This window comes from Syngnathus leptorhynchus, chromosome 2 (assembly GCF_054491065.1).
Source record: "Syngnathus leptorhynchus isolate UIUO chromosome 2, UIUO_Slep, whole genome shotgun sequence".
Classification (NCBI taxonomy): Eukaryota; Metazoa; Chordata; class Actinopteri; order Syngnathiformes; family Syngnathidae; genus Syngnathus; species Syngnathus leptorhynchus.
The window spans coordinates 2650617-2673954 of record NC_141196.1 but is presented as its reverse complement, the minus strand read 5'-3'; the positions used below and the strand labels follow the sequence as shown (position 1 = coordinate 2673954).

Genomic DNA, 23338 nt, shown 5'->3' with positions numbered 1-23338 from the left:
CTCCCTCTCTGATCATCCACTTAAGTGGTTCCTGTCTTGCCGTCTTCGCCCTTCGAAAATATTATCACTGCCTTTCTGCTCTCTCCGGACTTGTTGTCTCAAGGCAGCTTGATCCCCAATGAGAAGTTGTCACATACCCCCCCACGCCCCCCCCCCCCCACCTGCTGCCCTCTTCTTCAGTTTGATGCTTTCCTGTGTCGAGTGGAGGCGCTGACACCAGGTGGCTTGTTTGGGCACGATTCCCGTCGTGCGTGTGTGAGAAGCCGCAGCGCTTGCCAGCTGTGTAAAGCTCGCTTAAGTCCCCGCTTTTCTTTTTTTTTTTTGGACAAAATACTGTCTTTGCACAATTCAGGAGTGGTCCGAAATCTCCCTCGCGCCACAGAGTTGACTGTCCGTTTAGACTACAGGTGTCAAACTCAAGGCCCGGGGGCCAGATGTGGCCCGCCACAGCATTTTATGTGGCCCGCGAAGACAAATTGTGCTTCAAATTCATGTGTCATTACTCAAATTGCCAATTGTCTTCACTTTTAATCATATTTTATTTTTAAATATTTGACCAGTTTTGTCAGTTTGTTTTGTAGCTTTTACTGTATATAATATGAGGTGCTCATACATTTATTTGGGGTGAAAAAAATGAGCTTGACACCCCTGGTTTAGACCCATAGGTGTCAAAGTCAAGGCCCGGGGGCCACATACGGCCCACCATATCATTTTTTGTGTCCCGCAAAGACAAATTGCGCATGGACTTCATGTGTCACTACTAAAATTCCAAATTGTCTTCACCTTTTAAAAATTATCTTTTTAAAATATTTGAAAAGTTTCCACTAGTTTGATTTGAAAATGAATAATTTGGCAGTTTGTTTTGTATCTTATACTGTATATGATATGAGGCGCTCATACATTTATTTGGGTTCACAGTCATAATGGCCTTCCGAAGGAAACTGTGATTCCGATGCGGCCCGTGACAAAAACGAGTTTGACACCCCTGGTCTAGACAAATGAGTTTTATCCATCTCTGCGATCTCACACGTGTTTAGAGTGTAAACAGACACGCACCGCTTGTCCCTCCTAATTGGCTGCTTGGTGGTCCAGTCAAACTCTCGAAGAAGACGGCGAGTTCGAAGGTCGTTGGAGAGTATGTACTGTAAGTCTACCTGCGCGCGCCACATTGACGGATGGCTTTGTAAACACTCGCGGACAAATAAGGTCGCTTCCAAGGCCGAGGTGGAGGACGTCAAGTGCACCCTTGGACGATTGCTTGAGATTGCGTGGCGTTCTCAAATTTTGGTAAAAATTTGCAATACTTGAGAGGGCTCGTAGCTTTTCAAGCTAGGCCGCCCGGAGCTGGACGATGAGAGGAATGTGAGGACAAAAGAGAAGATGGAGAGCACAAGGGGGACATTTGAGGGGGGCTTGGTTCAGGTAGGGGAGGGGATGTCAACACTTCTCACTGGGTTTTGTGGCTTGACATGTCCCATACATTCCCCAACCCTATAAACATGTCGGCTTCTTGGCCTCAGCTGCTGATTGGCCGTTTTTTCTTTTTAAGGTAAATGATGAATTTTATGATGGTTGGCTTTTAATTCCTCAGTGGGCTCGATTGTATTTGTTCGGATTCTTTGCTGCAGTTTCCTTCTGGTACATTTTGTTCTTCCTCCAAGGAAACTGCAGCAGCCTGTGACTTTTAACTGTAATTTTATTTTTTTATTTTATTATTATATACATTATTATTGTATATATTAGCATTATTATATATATATATATATATATATATATATATATATATATATATATATATATATATATATATATATATATATATTATTATATATATTATTATTTATTATTATATTATTTTTTATTATTTTGGGGTCTTGGACACCGGCAGACATGTCAGACAAGTCCTAAAAACATTTCTGCACTCTGCTGGTCACGGTGAAACCAATTTAGATGAGAAGGGGGAGGGGCTGTTTATTCCGACGGGGGATATTTACTCTGACGCCTTCATGTGGCACTTTTAGACTTGTAATTAATATTTGTGCGGGGATTTACCGTCCCCTCAGTGAGGATGAGTCACACAGAACTCGACACTCCTCCCTGAAGAGGCCACTGTCACTCTCTGTCGGCTATTTTAAAAGTATCAACGGCAATGAGGCAAATAGCGCCTCCCTCCAGGAGTATTTCTGTTTCTCAGACTTGGTGGCCCCCCTTTTCCCAAAACACACACACAAACAATTTGTACAATATGTACGTTTTTTTTAATTGACTCTCGCTCTGACACCGAGGCGCCATTTTAATGAGCATCTGTACTCGTGAATCACTCGACAACACACTTTTCTAAACTTAATAGAAGCAATCGCTTGGACACTGATAGCAGCCTCCACTCTGGGAGGGCCAAAAAGATTGCGTCTGTGGCATCTGTCGAGATTGTAAGCTTCTCAGCTTGTAGTGGAGATATTTCAATGTGCTTAGAAACATACAAGTGGGTTTGTGCAAATACAGTCTGTCACTTGGACTTACTGTGCAGTTGCAACATTCCATCTGGTTAGTCTTTCTCCCCCTCATTCCTCGAAACTCCCGATTTTGTGACGATAAGGCCGACAAGTTCTTTTAAGCCCCCCAGATACATAATAGCTAGCCCTGACAGGAATTTCCATACATTCCCAAGCTGCCAACCCTGCGTTGACATGCTCTCGCGTCAAAGTGAGGCTTTAGCTGTCCCTGCTCCTCGTTCAGCAGCACCGCAGGTTTACACAAGCCCTGCAAAGACAGCTCAAGATATATACTGATGACTTTTTTCCCCCCATCATTTCTCTTTTGTCACCTTCATATCCATTTATCTTGTTGTCCCAATTTTGTTTTTGGGCTACTTACTTTGACAGACCTCTATATTCCAGATCCACTTGTAATAGGTGAGTTTTATCCTTCCCACGTTAAAACATGCCTAGAGACCCTGGAAATTCATTTTCAATTTTTTTTTCGGTTTGACAAAACAGCTTCCCGTTAGCGTGGCCCCCTTTCGACATCCTGTGAGCATGTGTCCCAATACTTTTGCATATATTATATCTATAAGTTTTTTCTTTTTTTAAAGTTAAAAAAGAGTAGTTGGGAAAGATTGCAATGTTTATGTTTGCAGTTTCACCTTGAGAAGGTGAACATGCTTTGACAAGACAAAAGTGCTGAGCTTGCACAAAATAAATCTTCCGAAATCGAAATGATAAACGACACGAACGGAATCTGGCAGCCATCTCCTTTCTTCCAGGGTGGTCTCGATGTATCCGCCCCCACGCTGCACACCTTCTCCCATGATACCTTTCACCTGCACAGTAAAACAAATTCCTCTCATAAAACACACATGGATATTTTTGCAGGCAAACACAACGGTGATAATTTTGCATTTTGAGCCCCACAATGTAATTCTCGAGTTTTCTCATGGCTTGCCTAGAATTAAAAAAAAAAAAAAAAAAAAAGGCAACTTGACACCAACTAAGTCATCGGTATCGTCCTTTGTTACAGGGGACCTCAGCCGTCACAATACCTGAGCCGCCTTGGCGTTCACAATGCGGCCATTCAAACTTCCCGTCCGACTTGATGTTAAGCTAATTCATAGCGGTAACTCTACCCGAGCATCTAATGCTAAAGGCATCCATACAACCCCACCGCCCCAAAACTAACGGTGAAGCTTTCAGAAGTTCTGCCTATATTGTCGTGCAACCCGATCTCAGTCTTCCAAACCGAATGCAAACTCAGAACATAGAAAAAAAACCCTGAAGTGAGATCCTCTTGGATTCATTCCATGATCTTTTCATCACTTGCTTATCTCCAAACAGTGGCCACAGATGAGGAGATGTACACAATGGAGATGGCTGCTTTCTCCTTGTCGTTTATATTACATTCTTTATTCAGCATTTGGCTTTATTTAACGCTCGAATAAGCACGAGGCAATGTGGTCAGTGTAGCCACCAGCAGGCCTATGACCTACAAAGTCACCAGGTTTAAACAGCTCTCCCGGGGCCTCTTAAGCCCCTCAAATGGAGCAAAGTGGTGTCTGGGGACTGCTCTGTTTAAAACCTCAAAGGGTCTGTGTGTTTGGGGTGAGGGGGGGCAGTGCCCCAATAAAATTTTGCAACAGGTCAAAAGCCATCATTTTGTGGTCATATACGGTACAAGTTACAATCTCAAAAAAATATATAAAATTTCTGCCCCAAAGCTTTAAGTAGTAGTATGTATGTTTACATTGAGTCAATATTTGGGTTAGGGTCAGAATTTGTGTTTCTGAAATTATCGGAATAACCCGAGAAATCAATGTTTTTGAGTTTGGCGAAGTTGTTACAAAGATTTCTTTCCTCGCGAATAGTGTCAGATCATCTTATTCGGAATTTTAAAAACACGATTAAGGGAATGTTTGAGTTTTTGCGCGCCTCTACATGGACTTTAAAAAGACAATATTCGGGTTTTAAAAAGGTTATTGACAGCACGTTAACGCAGGCGTAGTCTTCTAGTCATGACAGCCTCACAGTTTTTTAGCACCCTCTATTGGTAAAATGGTAACACTGCAGTCAATTAACAAGCAAATTGGTGTGATGCGCGATGAAGAAAATGGCAAAAAAAAATGGCTGAAAATTGCAAATAAAGGGTCAAATTAGCAGAGTAGTCGAAAACAGACGCGTCTTTCGCACCTCGTGCGTTTTTACGTCAGAACTCCGGTTGGCTTTCTTTTTTCAACCAAACGCCAAAAAAGAGGCAGAAGCAGATGAAAACACAGCAGGTGTCACATTCTTCAATAAAAATATCACTTGTATATCTTTCAACATTGAGTCAAGAGTCTTTATCTGCAAAGGTCATGGACCCCCCCCCCACACACACACACACACATACAATATGGCTGCCCCTCGACTGTGGGCCATATGGAGCTTTCCTACGTTTACGTGGGAGCGAGTCACAAGGCCTCACATCAACTCAATTTATTGACCTTTTTGCATCACTATGAAAAGCCGTAAATTACCAAGGCAATCCTGATCAACGAGGGGCGCCCCTCCTCGCCGCCCGCTGCGCCCCTTTTCCTTTGTTCCTCTGCACCCCCGCTAGCCGCTCGTCTTTTATTTGTGTCCCGCGCCAGGGTGGGGGGGGGGACAGCACTATGGAAGCGATGCGATGACCACAAGTCAGGTTGCGTTAAGGAATGTTGAATAAATATACTGCTCAGTGAACTCCCCGTTATGTCGCAGTTCATCATTTGTGCCCTCGCTATAATTTCAAGCAATTGTGTTTTAATGTATGCGGTCAAGTCCATATTTTAAGTTGAGAAGAAATATTAAATCAGCAGGTGGCTGAAATAACATCACTACTCATTTCCATAAAGCCGCCATTTCATATTATATGTATTAAGCTAGCAGATAGCATTTAGCTATCAGATCTCTTGAGACGAAATCGAATGTTTCGGTTCATGTTATTTCCCAACACGGTGCGTTGAAGTCATTAAGGATGTCGTTATGTGCGTGACGGAGCGTTCTGATTCTGCTTCTGCTTTGGCACGTAGCATTCTGACTTAATGGAGCGAATAAAAATACGCTCGCGGTTAAAAGTTCACTCAGGTTGCCCAACGCGCGCATTCTTGCGGGTATTGAACAGCACCAGCGCAGAACCGTAACAGTCTTGTGGGGGGCAACACTGGCAAGTTTTCAGTTTGAACTTCAGCAAGACAAGTCTGAGACGGTTAAATATCAGTCATGCAAAAGCCACTTCGAGGTCAAATCAAACCGAGTATTCCAGGTATTTGCAGATGCTCCGATACTATGCGACGGGTAAACAGAGAAAAGAACATAAAAGGCACAAGAAAATACATCTAAAATTCCTGCTTTAATAAATCTGTTGCAAGGTTTTGTTGGGTTAAAAAACAAGTGCACCTGTGCCGAGAAATGAGAACATGGAGACAGGATATGACCTGCTCTCTTATTGCCTCCGTTTAGCCCGCAGGAGCTTCAACTTGTTCAACGCTCACGCAAGTCAGAAGATGCTGGAAAATGCTGGAAACTTCAATCTTGCGCTCATGTTTTAATGGTCGCTCATCAGTTGCTTTCTAAAGGTGACACATGGATGAATGGAACGTTCTTAAACTACAATCTGTATTTTATCTATCTATCTATCTATCTATCTATCTATCTATCTATCTATCTATCTATCTATCTATCTATCTATCTATCTATCTATCTATCTATCTATCTATCTATCTATCTATCTATCTATCTATCTATCTATCTATCTATCTATCTATCTATCTATCTATCTATCTATCTATCTATCTATCTATCTATCTATCTATCCATCCATCCATCCATCCATCCATCCATCCATCCATCCATCCATCCATCCATCCATCCATCCATCCATCCATCCATCCATCCATCCATCCATCCATCCATCCATCCATCCATCCATCCATCCATCCATCCATCCATCCATCCATCCATCCATCCATCCATCCATCCATCCATCCATCCATCCATCCATCCATCCATCCATCCATCCATCCATACATACATACATACATACATACATACATACATACATACACTTATGTGTGTATACAGTACACATCTCCCACATCTAGGGGGGGGGGTACCCTAAATTCCCCTCATCACATGCCTGTGTCTGTCACATGGAAACGACACCCCCTTCCCCCGAGAGAGGCGCGACGCCTTGGCATGTTTAGCGCGATCTACGGCCTCTTCTGGCTCCATGCGCTCGTTACGGAGGCCGGGCAATTAAACGGCGGGGGTGTAGGAGGTACCGCGTTCGCATGCTGTTTGCATTGCGATGCACCTAGATACCAGCGAAATACCAAGAGGCCACGCCGCTAAATCCCGTGCTCATAATAAACGGGGTGACAGGATGCGGACAAATAATACTCTGGGAACTCTGGCTTTTACGATAACTTCACGTTCAGTCTGGCACTCTTAAATGAACCCTTTCATCAAGATTAGTCAAGCAAAGGAGATGGCGAGAAGAATCTGCACGTTGCTTTGTGCGCGGATTCCTCAATAACCTCGCTAACCCCCCACATTCCTCTTTACGTGCTATTTTTTTTTTCGCTGGCGTTGCGTGCAAGCTTTTTTGATCCACCTATATGAGACGCTATTGTCCAATCTTGCTGTAACACGCTTTCCAGGATAAAAGACAAGACAGATTCCCCAACCCCACCTGCGCCTCTTCCAACTCGACCCACCCCCCCCTTCCCTATCCCAACAAACATTTCTGAACATGTGGCGCCAACGTCTACTCCATCCAGATTCAGTTTTTTTTTTTTTTTAATTCTTTAATCACCCAAAATACCAAGTGAGTCTCGCCTCCAGGTAGCATAGATGTTTCCCCATGCAGCCCGTTGGACTGCTGGGGTGCTTCATGTTTTGTTGTAGCACGCTGAAATATTCTCTTTTCATACCTCTGCATCACTCAGTTTAATGGGCAATTTGTCGTCACGGGAAATAGGCACGATTGTCGTCAAAAAAAACAACATCTGCTTAGATTAATGCAACTGACTAATGCAAAATGCCACGCTCATAGTTAGCATGGCTAGTAGCAGTTAGACAGATCATATAACAATACGACACAGGCATATATTCTTTATCCTCTGCAAATAACGTCCAATATTACAGGATTTTACGATGTCATTTATAGCGATTGTATTCTTTTCTTCCTTCGACACATTCTACACAGCAAAAGCCAGCTACATCTCGAAGGTAACATTTGTAACACAATTCTCAATTCATTCATTTTCAAGGAATTTAGGGGGGGAAAAAACCCACCAAGGTCCGTCACGTCAGCCACGCTGGTTTTTGTTTAACTTGTCTTCCTGAATCTGTTCCAGTGGATGAGCGCTTGATGACCACCGCACAATCCACAATCCCTTAAATAATAATTAAACACCTTCCGAATGCTTTTGTTTGCTTTCTGTGCAAGCAAGCAACTCTGTAGATGGCTAAACACTTGTAATCATTAGAACACATTTAATGCAAAATCCCACAGACAACCTTCGGAGTGCTCTTCATGGTTTCTCTCGAGGTGCTGAGTTGTTTTAAAGTGTGTGTGTGTGTGGGGGGGGGCGGTTTTGACCATATATGGCTATTTGCCTGTGAGCAGCGTAGCCTTGAAGTGCACATGCTGGAGAGGGCTCAAGAGTTCACCTTTTTGTAAGTCATGTATATATACAATACCTTTGCATTTAAAATGTTTGCTTCCACGCAGACTTGCCTATATTAAGTCATGGAGAGACATCAAATGAGCCAAGGTGGCTGTGACTCAAATTTCCTCTCTGTCGCCCCCTGTGGTCACAAGTGAGGGCTTCCGCGGCGGTGGGCTCTCCCGATAACAAGCCCACTGAACATCTGTACGGTGTGTGGCGGTAGTGCCAGAAATGTGTGTTTACTTTCCACCAGCGGGTGTGGAATTCGTCAGTGTGTGTGGGGAGGCATCGCACACACAGATCAGTCGGAAATACACGGAAAATGTGTCGGCTGGTCACCGTCCTTGCTTTTGCGGGTTTTTTTTTTTAAATGACACTTTTGAAGTAAAGGAGGCCAAGGAATGGGGTGGCGGGTCCGTTACTAAAAATAGGCTCCGGTGAGGTCAGCGAGAGGGACAGGCACGGTCCAGGCCGAGTTGTTGTGGGACAAATGTTTTGGGACGACTTTGCTTCCATCCCTTTGTTGTTCTTCTTTAGTGCCCGGCTTCCCTCATCATTGTAAACACTCCCAACTCCCGGGGGGGAGTAAATCGGAGACGCAAGTGAAACCGTACCTCCCGTCGGAGGTGGCAGTGTCACCAATTCCTCCGCTTTTCTTCTCCTTTCAGTCCCATCTGTCTGCCATTACACTTTCTTTTCATCCCGCGTCTGATGCCTCCGGTGCATTTCGCCTCTATTGTTTGCTCCTCAGTTCAGACGCATTCCCCCTTGTCCCCCCCCCCCCTTCAGAGATGCGGGAGAAAGCGGGGGTGGTTATCACAACACATCGTTTCACGGAACTGTGTCCCAAAAAAAAAAAAATGCAAAGAAACCACGGCTGTGTAGGATTTAGCGTTGCTCCACAAAATAAAAAGGAAAGGATGCAAACCATTTCAGAAAAAAGTTTGCCATCTATTATTTTGTATCCCGTTGACGTCGAAATCGTGCTACGCTAATGGGCTAATAGACTGTCTTGATGTCTTGACCACAAATTGGAAATAAAATCTACTCCTCTGTACATTTATATTCTTTCACAGAAGTCGACTCGGGGAAATGTTCGCACTCGCTGTTTAGTCAGGCCCTGTCTTAACATTTATGCTTGGAATTAAAGTTTGTTTTATCAACAGTGTTAAGAGGAGCTTGATTCATCGGCCTAATAATCCACCGTTAGCTAAACGTTAGCGACCGATGCTCAAACAGAGCAGGCATGTTTACTTGCGGGGCCATAAATCCACAGATAGTAGCAACATTTACATGATTCATTTAGATGTACGCTCTTTTTATTACTTCCAAATGATCCTGAGAATGTAATTCCGCCAAGTAGGTGCGCTAAAATGTCAGATTTATTGTCAGGATTAACGAATGAAACTATTCGCTAATGAAGTTACCTGAGTGATGCTCAGGGCGGATTTGATTGACATGGAAACAGACAGAGGCTGAAATATGATTGGATAGAAACAAAAATCGAGTATCCTCTTGTACTTCAAACAGGATTGAAATGCCTTGGGCGGCGAATGCACCGCTTGAACTTATTCGAGCACTTTTAGTGGAAACATAAAATACACAAGCATTTATCCTGCATGCCCGTTCTCGCATTGCTTCATTTTGGGCTCGGAAATCACGTTGAAATAGTTGAAATACTACAGAGGTGCATCCACATGGTGCGGCGAGAGTGTGAGCAAGGCCGGGCAGGTTGCTTGCTAATCCTGTCTAATAGCAATGTTTGATCCTCCTGGCAATGGAATTATCATGTCTTTTTTTTTTTTTTTTTTAAACACAATATTAGGGTCAAAGTTGAAATTTGGATAGAAGGTATTTGGTGGTGTAAGTAATGTAGCTGTAGCTTTTCGTGCGACAGCAGGTCACCATCAAACATTTGTTGTCAAACGTGACTCGTGCTGGGTGGCCCCGCTTCCGGGAACTGGGACACACGCGAGCCTGCGTATGGAATAAACAGTAAAGCGGCAACGCCGCCGCACGGCCAAACACAGCTGGTTAATCTCCCGCCGCGGATGTCAGGGTCACACACGGAGTTGGGAAGAAGAGGAGGATGAGGTTTTGAGAGGAGGAAGAGGAAGGGATGTGATAAGGGAGATTTGAGAAAAGGGAGGAAAGGAAGATCAAAGCTGATGTTTTCCCCTTTTTTGCACATTTCTTGTCTTTATTTCATAGTCGCAAAATAATTTGGGTGAAATTTCCACATGAACCTGAAATGAAAACAACATTTTTACAGGTAATCTTAATTGGATTATCGCTAATCTTTTGACTATCCATCTGTTTCATATTTTAATAATTGATTTGATTAACAACTCTATTAACTAGCCTCAAGCTAGTTTTGAGTCCGTCAAAATTTGATCCTTCTTTCATGGTATTTTTTGGATGAAAGGGATGAGCCTTCCAGAAAAAAAAACGTCCAAATCACTCATTTTTAGAAAAAAAAAAAAAAAAACTCAAAGTCCCGGTGACAAAATTTAGAGTACAAAAATTGCCCAAAATCCAATCTTAAGAAAACTAGGGCATCAGTTCTTTGACATTAAAGATGTCGTAACAATCTGTCTTGAAGCAGACCTACACTGCAAATTACTGATAAATTTGCAGAGAAATCAGAAGAAACACTTCCCTCCCCATCACAGCCTTCACCTTCGAACCTCACTTCCCAATAAGGAATTGCATCATCTTTATTCCCCGCCCTTCCCTTCCACAATAAACACTCATGTCTCATCATGCTACATGCTCGCCGCTATATGGCTCGGTGACTTTTTTTTTTTTTTCGGGGTAACCTGAGACACCATGATAACATCTGCAGAGCCTATAGCAACAAGCGGGCAAGTTGAGGCGTTGGCTGTCACCCGCAAGCTCCCGCTCAGATGTTAGAAGAAGAAGCGGCAGAAGACATGCATAGCGTCCTGCACGCACGACTGTTTGGACAGTAGAGCGCGAGCAAGCACAGCAGATAGATCGGGGCGGATTTATTACCTGCTGAATGATGCACAACATAAAGATGACAAACGTAGCAGAGGCCTGCTCAGTCGTGTCAGTGTTTTAACGGGAAATTTATCAGCGGGAGAAACATTGGCTTGATTTTCTTCTTAGTCAACATGATGCCCGAGTTGCCGCTCAAGCAGACAGATTTGTTTCAATCGTTGGAATGAAAGGTGTATAATGGTAGAAAAAAAAAGAAAGAAAAAAAATTATGGTAACGTCAATAATTAAAATAAGTTGCTGCTTGTTGCGCTTGAATGCATTCCCAAGAATTTGAAATGCTATTTATTTTATTTTTATTAACTCTGTTAACTGAGTTAATCTAATAAGCATTTCATTTTAGGTTACCGTATTTTCCGGACTATAAGGCGCACCGGGCTATAAGGCGCACCTTCAATGAATGGCCCATTTTAAAACTTTGTCCTTATATAAGGCGCACCGGACTATAAGGTGCACCATTAATGCATCATGTCAGATTTTTAATCCAAATCAAATCATTCTCTATTTTGTTTTTTTATTTCAACTTCAGATGCAACAAATTACTTTATTATCACAAAATAATGATCCATAGTCTTTTTGATTTATGATTCATAGTCTTCAGCGGGCCACTTATGATTAATTTCATGACACAATGCTTCGGGCCAGTTTAAATCTAGGAATTGGGTCCATATATAAGGCGCACCGGACTATAAGGCGCAATGTTGGCCTTTGAGAAAACTTTAGGTTTTTAGGTGACCCTTATAGTCCAGAAAATATGGTATATAAGAAAAGGAAAAAAAAAATGCTGTAAATTTTATGTAACTTTAAGGATAAATAATACATCCGGATTTATACGTTTAGTGTGTCCTGCCTCAGGTTCTGCGGGGCTTAGCGTCCATTTGCTCGTCTGATCCTTCACTTTCAAGTCCGGGTGTGGGCAGCAGCGCCTGAATGAGGATCAGTGTCTTTTGCACATCCTTAACCCCCACCTCAGGCCTCGCTAATCACTCCGAGAACAATGTGACATAAGCCCAGCCGTCCTACGTCAGGAATTGTTCGCACGTATGGGGATCAAATAGTGACACTTAGAAAATAATTCATATTGTTTTTAAAAAAAAAAAAAAAACGGTAGGACATGAAATCAACATTCCTGTGTCCGGTTTTCTCTGACTGTTAGCCCAAAAAGTCTCCGTTCCCAGGCTCATTTTCTTGGCCTCCTTCTGTCATCGTGATTAGAAGAGTTGAGGAGATCAGAGGGAGCGAGGCTCGGACCTGCACCGCTGACCCCGCCCCCTCCCCACCCCCACTACCACCCAGGCATTGTGCCAAACTTTTCCTCGTTGCATATTATCCGCTCCCCTCCATCGTCACATGCCAGTAATCTTAAGGTAATTGTTAACGGGGACAAACACACACCTTGTTGCTCGTTGCTCTCAACTGTGAAATGAGCCCCCCCCCGCAATATAGAAAGACAAATCCTTTTAAACTCATTAAAATGCACTTTAACTTGCCCAAAATATTGACTTGGCATTAATCTGTTACAACTTCCTTCCCAAAAAAAGCAAAAAATTGTTGTTTTGTGTATTTTGATGAGGAAAACAAGGACTCCATCATATTGTGTTATCATTTTGGTTTTCAGAAATGCAGAATGTTCTATCCGTTAATAATTTTGTTTTGATTGGATTCTTCAACCTTTTGTTATCGGTGATATCCTTGATTATATAGGGTGAACGTTTTTTATCAAACGGCCTCATCAAGATGTTTCAACAACACTCAGCTCGTCAGTACGCCACTAATATCAGTCATTCTTCTCAGAGGATAAAGAATATATTGGCAGTAAATTTGGAAAAAATGCTCACAATCACCAGCTTGTATCTCAAGTCAATTAGCTCCAGCGGTTAAAAACTCATATGGCCTGAACTGATAGCTTCCATTTCTTTTCCCAGGCCTTTTATGTGCGTTCTAAACCAGCTTATGTTGACTTATGGGGGTCCAGAAAGGTCTTGACCCAGCTTGTTATAAAGACCAAAAACACATCGCCACCTTATTTTCTCATAACCTTCATCCCACCAGCATGTCCCACCAGTGCCCTCCACTTCTCCTTTCATCCCCAGATCATGCTGGAGGGCCACCTTTGACCCCAAATGGACTCAGAAACAACATTGGGTCATACGTTCATACAGAGGTGTTGTTCAAATTCTCGGTGGGGAGTTTAAATTGACATTTTTCAGCCATCGGCAGCTCACTGTGAGGCCTAACGTGAACAGAGGCCTAATGTATACTTCACATGATCTTTTGTCATTCACATGTCAGCTTATCAAAGCCTTCTTTATGCCTCCGATCAAGTCTGAAAGCGCTGTGTGATGTTTGCGAGCCTTCTCAGGAATGCCACCCTGAGGTTAATCTGGAGTTCACTGCGAGTTTATAAAATGCAAAAGCTTCATAAAATGCTGTGTGAAGCAGAGGGGAAAAAAAAAATGACAACGATACGATGGCGATTTAATCTTGAACTGAAAATGAGCTGTCCACTTGTTTGTGTGCGCAGGGGGACAATTCCAACGAGCCGTGTTTCGGTTTGGACTGCAGCCGAGGATGCAGGTGCAACCCAGAAAAGGGAGCGAGGGTGAGTCTTCTTTTTTTTATTTTTTTGCTGTTCACATCCAGCAACGACAATTACCGTCTGACAGCGAAAGGCTACACTTAATGTACCCGCTCGCCACTATACACCACTTTTGTTAAATAACAGCGACGCCCAGCCGCTTGAGGGGAAATATGGCTCATGTTGCTAACTCACCTTTAACCGTCATTGTCACAAATGATTACAATATTGTTATATATTTATTTATTTATATTATTGTTTTTATTTTATTGTTTTATTTATTTATATTTATTTTGTAATATTTATATTCATATATTAATATATATTAAATATTATTTAGACAAGTGGCTTAATTTGCACTTGGCGGGACAGCACTAACACTCAAGCCTTGCTGGAAAAACTTGAATTTAAAAAGTGGAAACATATTCTCTTTATTTTTTTATATTTTGTCTTACTTTATTTAGTTTTTATAAATGAATTTAAAAAGTGGAAACATATTCTCTTTATTTTTTAATATTTTTTCTTACTTTATTTAGTTTTTTTAAAAGCTTCTTTAGGATCAGGAAAAATCTATCAAATCCTAGAACGGGAATAGGAGAATCTAAGACATTTTTATTTTAAATACATTCTACTCAGCTATAGTCGAAAGCAGCTAGCTAGTTTGGAAAGTTTTTGTTCGGCAGTAAACAAGGGGGCTAACGTGGTGACATGAGTTGTGAATCCATTGCTGATGCCTGGGAGAAGGAGGGACGGTCCGTTCCCCCAGGTGATGTCCAAACACACCAAAGAGACGCAATCCAGATGTGCTGTTGGCTTCTCATTATGAACGGCCGAGGGGGCTTTGCCTTCCGAAGAGGGTCTTTAGATCTTTATTTATACTATGGGTGCCATGTTGGATTCATTTGATCTGAAAACATCCTCTCCCGCTGGGTGAACAGCAAAGGCCCAAGAGATCATTCTTGAAGCCATCCAAAGCGCCCCAGCAAAATAACTTGGGCCAAGTTAAAACAACTAAGCCTTTGCATTTATTGACACAAGGATGGAGAGTTAAAGAAGACTAAACAGACCGTCATGGATGAGGGAAGGGCGGGGCGACTTCAAAATAGGGCCATAAGAGCAATAAAACCTTTCTATAGGCTTCCTTGATATAAATCAACATCTCTTTAGAGTTCTGTAAGCTGTGAGTTAAGTTTGACATTTTTGGGTGCAAAAGGCAGTAAAAAAAAAAAAAAAAAAGAGCAAGAGTGAGGCTTGCCGTATTAACCGCATGCACACAATGGCTCCGATTGCATCCAGATAATGAAAGTTGGCAGCAGCACCAGGCAAGCATGAATGATGACTTTGATCTACTTTCAATATAACCGCCCCATCGCTCATTCTGTGTGTGTGTGAGCTATATGCATGGCTACTCTTCTGTGTGTTTGTGTGTCGTTTGTGTCGTGATGTACACACTAATGTACAGGGGAGTCTTATCAGCCGCAGCCTTTCATCCAAACATTTTTTCCGGGCTCAGACGCATGCAGTTGGGGCCCCTCCATGGCATGTTATCAGCCTTTTGAGGTGATGGGCCTTTTTTTTTTTTATGTCCCTGAAAGGCTTCTTATAAACACACTTGTGTGTGTAAAAATGGCAGAAAACGATGACAGACACACATACACACTTCTGTATAGGACAGACGCGTGTGGGAGAGAGAGAGAGAGAGTGTGTGTGTGTGATTGTCGATTATGTCATAAATCCTATTAAAAAATGCATGTGTGAGTATGTGAGGGAATGAGTTTGTGAGAGTGTGCGTGTGTGTGCCAGAGAATTTTTGTGAGAGAGCAAGCGAATAAGTGTGTGTGAGAGAGAAATTGTGTGTGTGATCCTGAAAGGAGGACAAATGTGTGAATGAATTTAACACACGCAAGCAAACGCAAAAGATTCAAGCAGCAAAATGCACTGAGTGGCTTTTCCTGCCTGCTGAATGGCCTCTTCTGATGCACTCTACTGCCATCGCGTGGTTCGCCCCGGAATTGCACCCTATTTGAAACGTCATTTCAAGCATCTCTTGAAAACTTTTTCCTCTGCACTGAGAAATGTTGCAATGAATGGGAAGAGATGACGTAGGGCTGAGCGTGCATTCAATGGAAATATATAAAAAAGGCGTATGTCGACACTAGAATGAAATCACCTCCGACTTTCTCAACACAAACACGCACGCAAACGTTTACACTCGTGCAGGAATGCGCAAGACTGCTTATTAGCAGTGATTTTGCAGGCTCTCGCTGATATCGGCAATTTACGATACATTCAGAGGTCCCGAACTCCACAAAAGTTGAATGTGGTCGTTAAACATGTAGGCACTCCTCTACTCTTACAACTCCGGGGCGCATATTCGTGTCTGTGCAATTATATTTCTGCTATGTTCAAATCGGTGCCAGATTATTTCATGTTTTATAAGATTATCCTATCAGATTATCCCGTGATCCGAGGTGTTTTAGAAATTAAATCTTTCTGGTACGAAACGGGTCAGCATCAACAGTTTTAAATATTTAACGTATTCAAGTGTTTGGGGAAAGCTGACAAATTATGTCGTGAAACGAAATGTAGGTTGTCAAGACGTGACCTGACCTACTGAATGTTGATTTTGGAAAGTTTGCTTAGTTTTTTTTGCCAGCTATAATTACAAAATTGACGTGCAGTGATCAATAGTAGCTGTTTTAGAAGCGAGGGATATTTAAAACAAACCTGCAGCAACGCGTAGACAAAAAATGAGTACGTATTGCGTTTGGTTCTGCGCGACTGTATTACACTGCCCCCTAGTGGTCATGATGAGCACACCATCATATTTATCTCGCTCCCATATTGCGCTTCATAAAAAAATATTTTCGTCATCTCAGTGAAATTCACACAAATCTTTTCTGTCCTTTATTATCTGTTGTATCTGTGCGTCCATTTTCCAGCAGAGTTTAAAGGTCAAGGTGCCACAGCTGGAATTTTGCTCTGAGCCTGCACCACCATAGTCCACCAAACCCATTCATTTGCCAAATCTCCCCCCACCAAAATCACCAGTACCAAATTCTGCTCCCATCACCATCCTACAGTGAGCATGCAGTGTGACAGTTTAAATCTTCGCCCCGCCACCAGAACAATACGATCGGTTAAACCCCCCGACGGCCTGAGGGTGGACATCCAGGACAACACGCACACTTTCACACACACACACACTCGTCCGTCCCGAAACTATCTGTCCGAGCTCTCTCCCGCTCCAGGAAGTGAGGCAGGACCTCGATGGGAGCGTTAAGTCCAGAGAGCTTAGCCGCCCCGAATAGGCCCCTTTGTGCCCTTTGTGCTGGAGGGGATTTGGGCCTACAAACTGACCACTCTGCTGGAAGATGATGAGGGTGGAAGGTCCGCTGAGGGCTGACCGGAACGTTGACTCTTTGGCACGAAAACACGGGCCGCTTCCAAACGACCCGACTCATCTGCTTAAAGCAGGGTCTCCCAACCTTCATTAAGCCCAAGGCTAATAATTTACATTCAAGGAATCTCACAGTACACCATTGAGATGTTTATCCATCTCCCCCATGTCAACTGGTACTTGGCCTTCCAAATCAAATGTGACCCTAAGCCGGAAAGCCTGGCGTGAGAGAAAGTGGCACTCCTGGCGTGGTTTCCTCCGTGAGAAACCAGGTGTGGAGGCAAGATGGAATCCAGACGGCGCTGACTTTACCTGGAGCAAACCCTCTCATCACGTCAACACGGCTGCCCCGAGGCCTTCGGCACGCCCGCGCTGGTCAAGTCAAAGGCGGGATCGCTGTCTACTTGTTATTAGTTGTCACAACATGATTTTTGACGAAACGGTTGAAGGTTCACCTAAGAGTAAAAACAAAGTGGATGCAGGCAGTCTATTGCGCTTTATGTCAATATGCGTTGAATGTAATATTTTTAAACAATATATCAAGGCCTCAAGTTGATTTTTTGTTTTCATCTCTGCAATCAAATTCTCTGACATCCGACACGCCCTTCACCTTCCTCCTTCCGTCTCTGGTGTTTCCGCTCACCTGCTTAAATGGGAACTAATGGCTTTGAATGTCAATCATCTTGTGTGTTTGTGTGTCTGCACACATTGAGATTTTCATGGCATTTTACTGCCACCGTGTGGTGAAAATGTGGAAGTGCACCCTGAAAAGCACTACTCTTTGATTTGTATTGATTTATCTCATTACATAGTTGATAAATCGTGAACGTTTTTCCCCTCCTCACCTCAGTAACCTCCATCGCAGGTTAGACTTAACAACACTAGACTCATGACCTTATCTTCTTTCTTCTCAGGGTCGTCCAGGGCCCCTGGGTGAGGTTGGACAAAGTGGGCCAGAGGGGCCCCGTGGTGGCCTGGGACCTATGGGCCCCAAAGGAGAGAAGGGCCATATCGCCTTTAAAGGACCATCCGGCCCGAAAGGAGACAAAGTGGGTGTTGTAGACTTTGACGCACTTGTCATCTTCTTCATCACATACAAGCAAATATCATAAAACTCAACAAAATGTTATCATGTCGTTGATTGATTTGATTGATTCAACAGGGACCAATGGGAGTACCAGGATTTCAAGGAAATGATGGCGTACCTGTAAGTAGGCACGATGCAAGAATAAAAAGTCAAAGAGTAAATGATTTGGGATGGACGAATACCAAAACCGTATTTGTTTTCGATTTTTCCTAGGGCCACACTGGTCAGCAAGGTAGCCGAGGACAACCAGGACTGGATGGCTGTAACGGGACCAGAGGCGAGCCCGGCTATCCTGGTTACGGCACCGGAGTGCCCGGGCTACCTGGTTTTGCAGTAAAGACCGATCCTCTTGTTTCGCTCTATATGTTTTTTCAATTTTATTTTTTTACCTAGTGCTCAGTAACGATGTTGTTGCGCTTCCCCAGGGACCCATCGGGCCAAAGGGTCAGAAAGGAGAACCTCGATACATTACTGATGATGGCGTCACTGTGAGTTCTCACTGTCAATTTCTGTCAAACTTACAGTTAAGGATGTTTCATGCGTCATAGCTTGCAGTAATTGCTTATGGCCACCAGAGAGCGCCAAAAAAAGCTGCTATCTGATTTTTGAACAACTCTTAGAATCAGAGGTAGCCAGATAATTCAGACAGTTAGAAAGACAGTCTGTACTGATTCTTTCTTGCATTATTTTATTTTTGTCATATTGCTTAACTATCTTTGCACGGCCTTCTCAAACTCGTGTTTGTTTCAGAGTTTACCTGGCCTTCCGGGAGAAGACGGTCGACCTGTAAGATTTTGTACTGTTACTCATTTTTCAACAATTCCCCCATTTTGTGTTCCCCATCTTCATCCAAATTTGAAAATGTGTTTGTCGCTGCAGGGCGCCAGCGGTCCCGATGGCCCACTCGGATTTCCTGGCCCACCGGGGCCGGAGGGATATCCCGTATGTCGAGAAAAACGCCCCCCCTCCTTATGTTGTGAAATGAATGTTGAGTGAGGTTGTGTTGTTTGTCTTCAGGGCCCGCCTGGTCCTCCAGGTCCACCAGGGCCAATGGTAAGTCCACAAACAAGCAATCTGTGTGACTTTGTCATTTTTGAAACCTCTACAATTGCAACTTTTGTTTTAGGGGAGTCGAAGTGACGGATATCAAGGCGAAAAAGGAGACAAGGTACGTTATTAAAAATCCGTCCATCCGGTTATCTCTCTTGATCGGATCTATTTTGGTCTCCAGGGTGACTTGGGGCTTCCGGGACCAAGTGGTACTCCAGGTGACGGCTCTCTAAGAAGCGAGCAAACCCTCACCATCTATAAAGGAGATAAGGTAAGAAAGATCCGGCGTATTCATTCCAGGAAATGATACTACTTGTCTGACTTTTCACATTTTCGGCAATAATTATTAAAATTAATTAACAGGTGTTTTAACATGACTTCAATCCAAGCTGACTTTTCTTTCTTCTACTTTGTAAGGGTGAATCCGGCCCGAAGGGTGTCCGTGGCTTCCCTGGGAACCGCGGCCTCCCTGTAAGTGCTCGTCCTCCCAGGCTGTCTGAACAACTTTGGGTTTGTCAACGTTTGTGGTTTTTCTTCAACTTCAGAGTCCATTTGGTTTCCCCGGCGAATTTGGAGAGAAAGGAATACCCGGATACCCAGGGGCAAGGGTAAGAATTTCACGTCTTCATATTCAATCGAGATTGAGAGTATTATGCGTCTTTTTTGTTATTTCTGATGTTGTCTTCAGGGTCCTCCTGGTTTTAACGGACCTCCTGGCCTACCAGGACAAAAGGTAGACACTCACATATATTTGGATTGTTTTACCTCATTGGCTAAGCTCGATCAAACAACTGTTATGTCACAGGGATACGTTGGAACCCCAGGTTTCCCCGGACAACCCGGATACACCGGACCCAAGGTAGGATGCGAGGTTTTCATTATTTGCGACTTCCTTAATTATTCTAATTTCAGACTGTCAAGCTTGGGTTGTTCATTTAAGCAAAAAGGTGTCAATGGTGAATATCTTTTAGGGAGACCAGGGAGACCCGGGACTGCCAGGACCTCCTGCTTTTGTCAGCGGTCCTAGTACATCTGTTCAAGGTAAAAAGCCCGACGCTTTACGTTCCTTAAGTCGTCAGCGGGAAAACAAACAGCCAAGCACAGTGCACCTGAAAGACTTAACTACGATTTTGTTTGGGCTTGTACTGTTGACATTTTTCCTCCAAATATTTTCTTGGGCTCCCAGGACCACCGGGTGAACCAGGCTATAACGGGCTTCCAGGTCCAACCGGTGACCAAGGACCTCCTGGATTTCCAGGCCCACCAGGCCCACCGGGTCTTGGGGGCTTCGATACAGGTAACATGGCCCAGACTACTCTTAGAAGTATGCACGTCGTCATTTTGATCAATTGTCTTTGGTTTCTTGTCAGGAGGCCGTCCCACTTTGGGTTTCCCAGGCCCCCCGGGACCTAAGGGAGAGAAAGGCAACCCCGGCATACCCGGCTATGGCGTCGAAGGACTCCCCGGCTCCCCTGGACTTCCAGGGATCCCGGGACCTCCCGGACCTCAGGGGCCATCCGGACCTCAGGGCCCATCCAGTATGTTGACACACGACCGGTTCATAAAAATTCCCTTTCATCATAGGTGCGGATCATCACGTTTTTTTGTGTGTGTTTTTACTGTGAAGTTTTCTCTTGATGATTGCATTAACCTCGTGTTAGGGATGCAGCAGGCAAGCGTTACGCTCACTATAAAACCAATGAATTCAAGGCATGAAAGCCAGTTGTAAGTGCAGCTGCAAGACAGAAATCCTGGCTGACTGACTTTACTGTCCTCCAAGGCCGACCCGGTGAGCCCTGCGTCATCTATCCCGAGGTGGAAAGGCCCACTGGTCAGTCAAATTCAGGTATCCCCCGGGCGGCAGCCATACTGCCATGGTCACTATGGCAATATTTTTGCTCGCCCGGGCGAATAAATCGTTAAGAAAGCAGCCCAGCAAACTCAACTTTCAGCAGGCGATAGCTTAACTCTTTTGATTCTGTGCAAGGTGGAGCGGTAAGTTTTGCTTACTGGTCTTTTGACTGCAAGCTGCTTTTCTCATCTTTGGCCACAGGGTGTCGCCAGTGAACATAATTCATTGATTTTACTTGCAAGTAGGAGGGACACACGCAGCAACAGTTCCTGTTTGCATTCATTATATTCATGCACATTATGCAGTCATTGCAAAAAAAACAAAAAAAAACACAAATCACATGTTCACCAAATGTAGCAATGTAAAATCAGTGAATTTGGTTCATGCTTAATGTAAAGCTGTGTTATATTGAAGTAAAAAAAAAAAACAATCCACTGCTTAAAATAACCTTGCAGTTTAAGCCTGTCAAAGCTGTCGTGGCCAATGAGAAGTGACTAACCCCGATTTCACACTGTGTCGCAAAGCTGCGCCGTTCTGCTCGTTCATCATGTCCCTGGAAAAGTCTTTATTTCAAGACCTAATGTCAGAATTGACATTGCTGATTTACATTTTGTTCCCTGAGCATGCGCAACTGTTCTCATTAGCAAACAGTGTGAAATCGGAAAGCCACGCCATTTCTAGACTTGTAAAGTCGCTCCTGTTGATTCTCAGTTAAACGCGCACGTGTCATTGCAGTTTCACCTGGAACCGGCATCCCGGGGGTCCCGGGACTACCTGGTTCCCGTGGACCGCAGGGAAACCGAGGATATAAAGGCTTCAGAGGTACAAACCACCGATGAATCCGCTGCTGAGCACTAACGGATACTTTTGCTCTTCTAACCCATCCCGTCCACCCCACAAGGGGATCCCGGTGACTGCAACTGTATCGGAGGCGGCTCCTCAGGGCTGCCCGGGCCTACTGGACGTCCGGGTTCCCCGGGCAGCCCCGGCTTCCCAGGGCCAAAGGGGGAGTCCGGTGACCCGGGCTCACCTGGCTTTGGGGGCCAGGGAGCACCTGTGAGTAAAGTTCGAACTGAAATGTCCGTGTACTAGTCTGGCCCAATTCCAACCAAATTGTGATCTTCCCTCAGGGTCGTGCCGGTGAACGTGGTTTCTTTGGCCGCAAGGGAGAAAAGGGAGCGTCTTACTACACCGAATATGGTTTTGGAGTAAAGGGAGAACTCGGAGCAACTGGGCCCAGAGGGCCCACAGGAGAAACAGGAACACCAGGCAGGGACGGATCACCAGGCTTCCCCGGACCTCGCGGACCCCCAGTGAGTGCTTCAGTAAAAAATCAAAACATCCAAAGAGGCTGCTTGATCAACATTATGAAATGTAAATCTCCTCTCCAGGGCGACGTCGGCATCGGTACACGCGGAGAGAAAGGTTTCCCGGGGTTCCCGGGTTCCAAGGGTCGGCCCGGGGGGCCCGGCGAGCCCGGCGCCGGCTTTGTGGGTACGCCCGGTTTCCGAGGAGAACCCGGGGAACCCGGTTTACCGGGACTGCCGGGAACGCCAGGTTTTCCAGGACCAAAAGGTAAGTGGTAGCGGACGGACGATACCTGAGTGTGTGAGCGTCCGTGTGTCATATTCTCCCAACAGGTTGAAACGTGAATCAAACATCCATCACGAGCGTTGCTCTCCTCTTGGTTCAGTAGTTACCGTAGCAACCACACCCAAGCACTTTAGGAGGGTTACACGCCTACCTCGTGGAGTCACCCAAAAACCTCGGAAGGATTTCTCTCTCCCAAAAGCAGCTTCCTGCCCTTCCCGCCTCGGCTGCTGCAGCAAGCTGTTAACGTTACAATTAATGGTCTCCATTAATGAGCTTCTACACTTGCTCTATAATCTCTCTCGTTGATAAAGCGCTTTGTTAGTGCATTGATTGCTGCATTGGGATGAGAGTGAAAACCTGAACAGCCGCTGTGATCCTTTAGCCTCAGAGGACGTGGATAACAATTTGATTTGGAGTCACTCAACTATTACTATTAAAAAGGTGTCAAACTTTTTTTGGTGGGTCGCATTGTCGGTAGAATTTCCCGGCAGGGCTCTGTGGAAACTGTGAAAATATTATCAATTCAAAATCAACTTATTATATTTTTTTATTATCATATTTTTCTGATTTTTTCC

The 23338-nt window shown here is 44.2% G+C and overlaps 1 protein-coding gene across 4 annotated transcripts in view; it reads left to right on the top strand.

Annotated features, from left to right (window-relative positions):
* The window catches only part of col4a6 (collagen, type IV, alpha 6), a 52416-nt gene that overhangs the window by 20237 nt on the left and 8841 nt on the right, over positions 1–23338 (top strand). For 3 of the 4 annotated variants that reach the window (XM_085906164.1, XM_085906163.1, XM_085906165.1), the window contains 22 exons: positions 13728–13805; positions 18096–18230; positions 18344–18388; positions 18482–18601; positions 18694–18756; positions 19019–19054; positions 19148–19210; positions 19286–19321; positions 19395–19436; positions 19500–19589; positions 19736–19789; positions 19864–19926; positions 20007–20051; positions 20124–20177; positions 20290–20359; positions 20505–20615; positions 20689–20856; positions 21099–21149; positions 21906–21992; positions 22072–22226; positions 22301–22483; positions 22562–22745. In XM_085906164.1, the coding sequence (XP_085762290.1) occupies positions 13728–13805; positions 18096–18230; positions 18344–18388; positions 18482–18601; positions 18694–18756; positions 19019–19054; positions 19148–19210; positions 19286–19321; positions 19395–19436; positions 19500–19589; positions 19736–19789; positions 19864–19926; positions 20007–20051; positions 20124–20177; positions 20290–20359; positions 20505–20615; positions 20689–20856; positions 21099–21149; positions 21906–21992; positions 22072–22226; positions 22301–22483; positions 22562–22745 (1933 nt within the window). The remainder of the gene's footprint in view (positions 1–13727; positions 13806–18095; positions 18231–18343; positions 18389–18481; positions 18602–18693; positions 18757–19018; positions 19055–19147; positions 19211–19285; positions 19322–19394; positions 19437–19499; positions 19590–19735; positions 19790–19863; positions 19927–20006; positions 20052–20123; positions 20178–20289; positions 20360–20504; positions 20616–20688; positions 20857–21098; positions 21150–21905; positions 21993–22071; positions 22227–22300; positions 22484–22561; positions 22746–23338) is intronic. The other variant, XM_085906166.1, reaches the window with a different exon arrangement.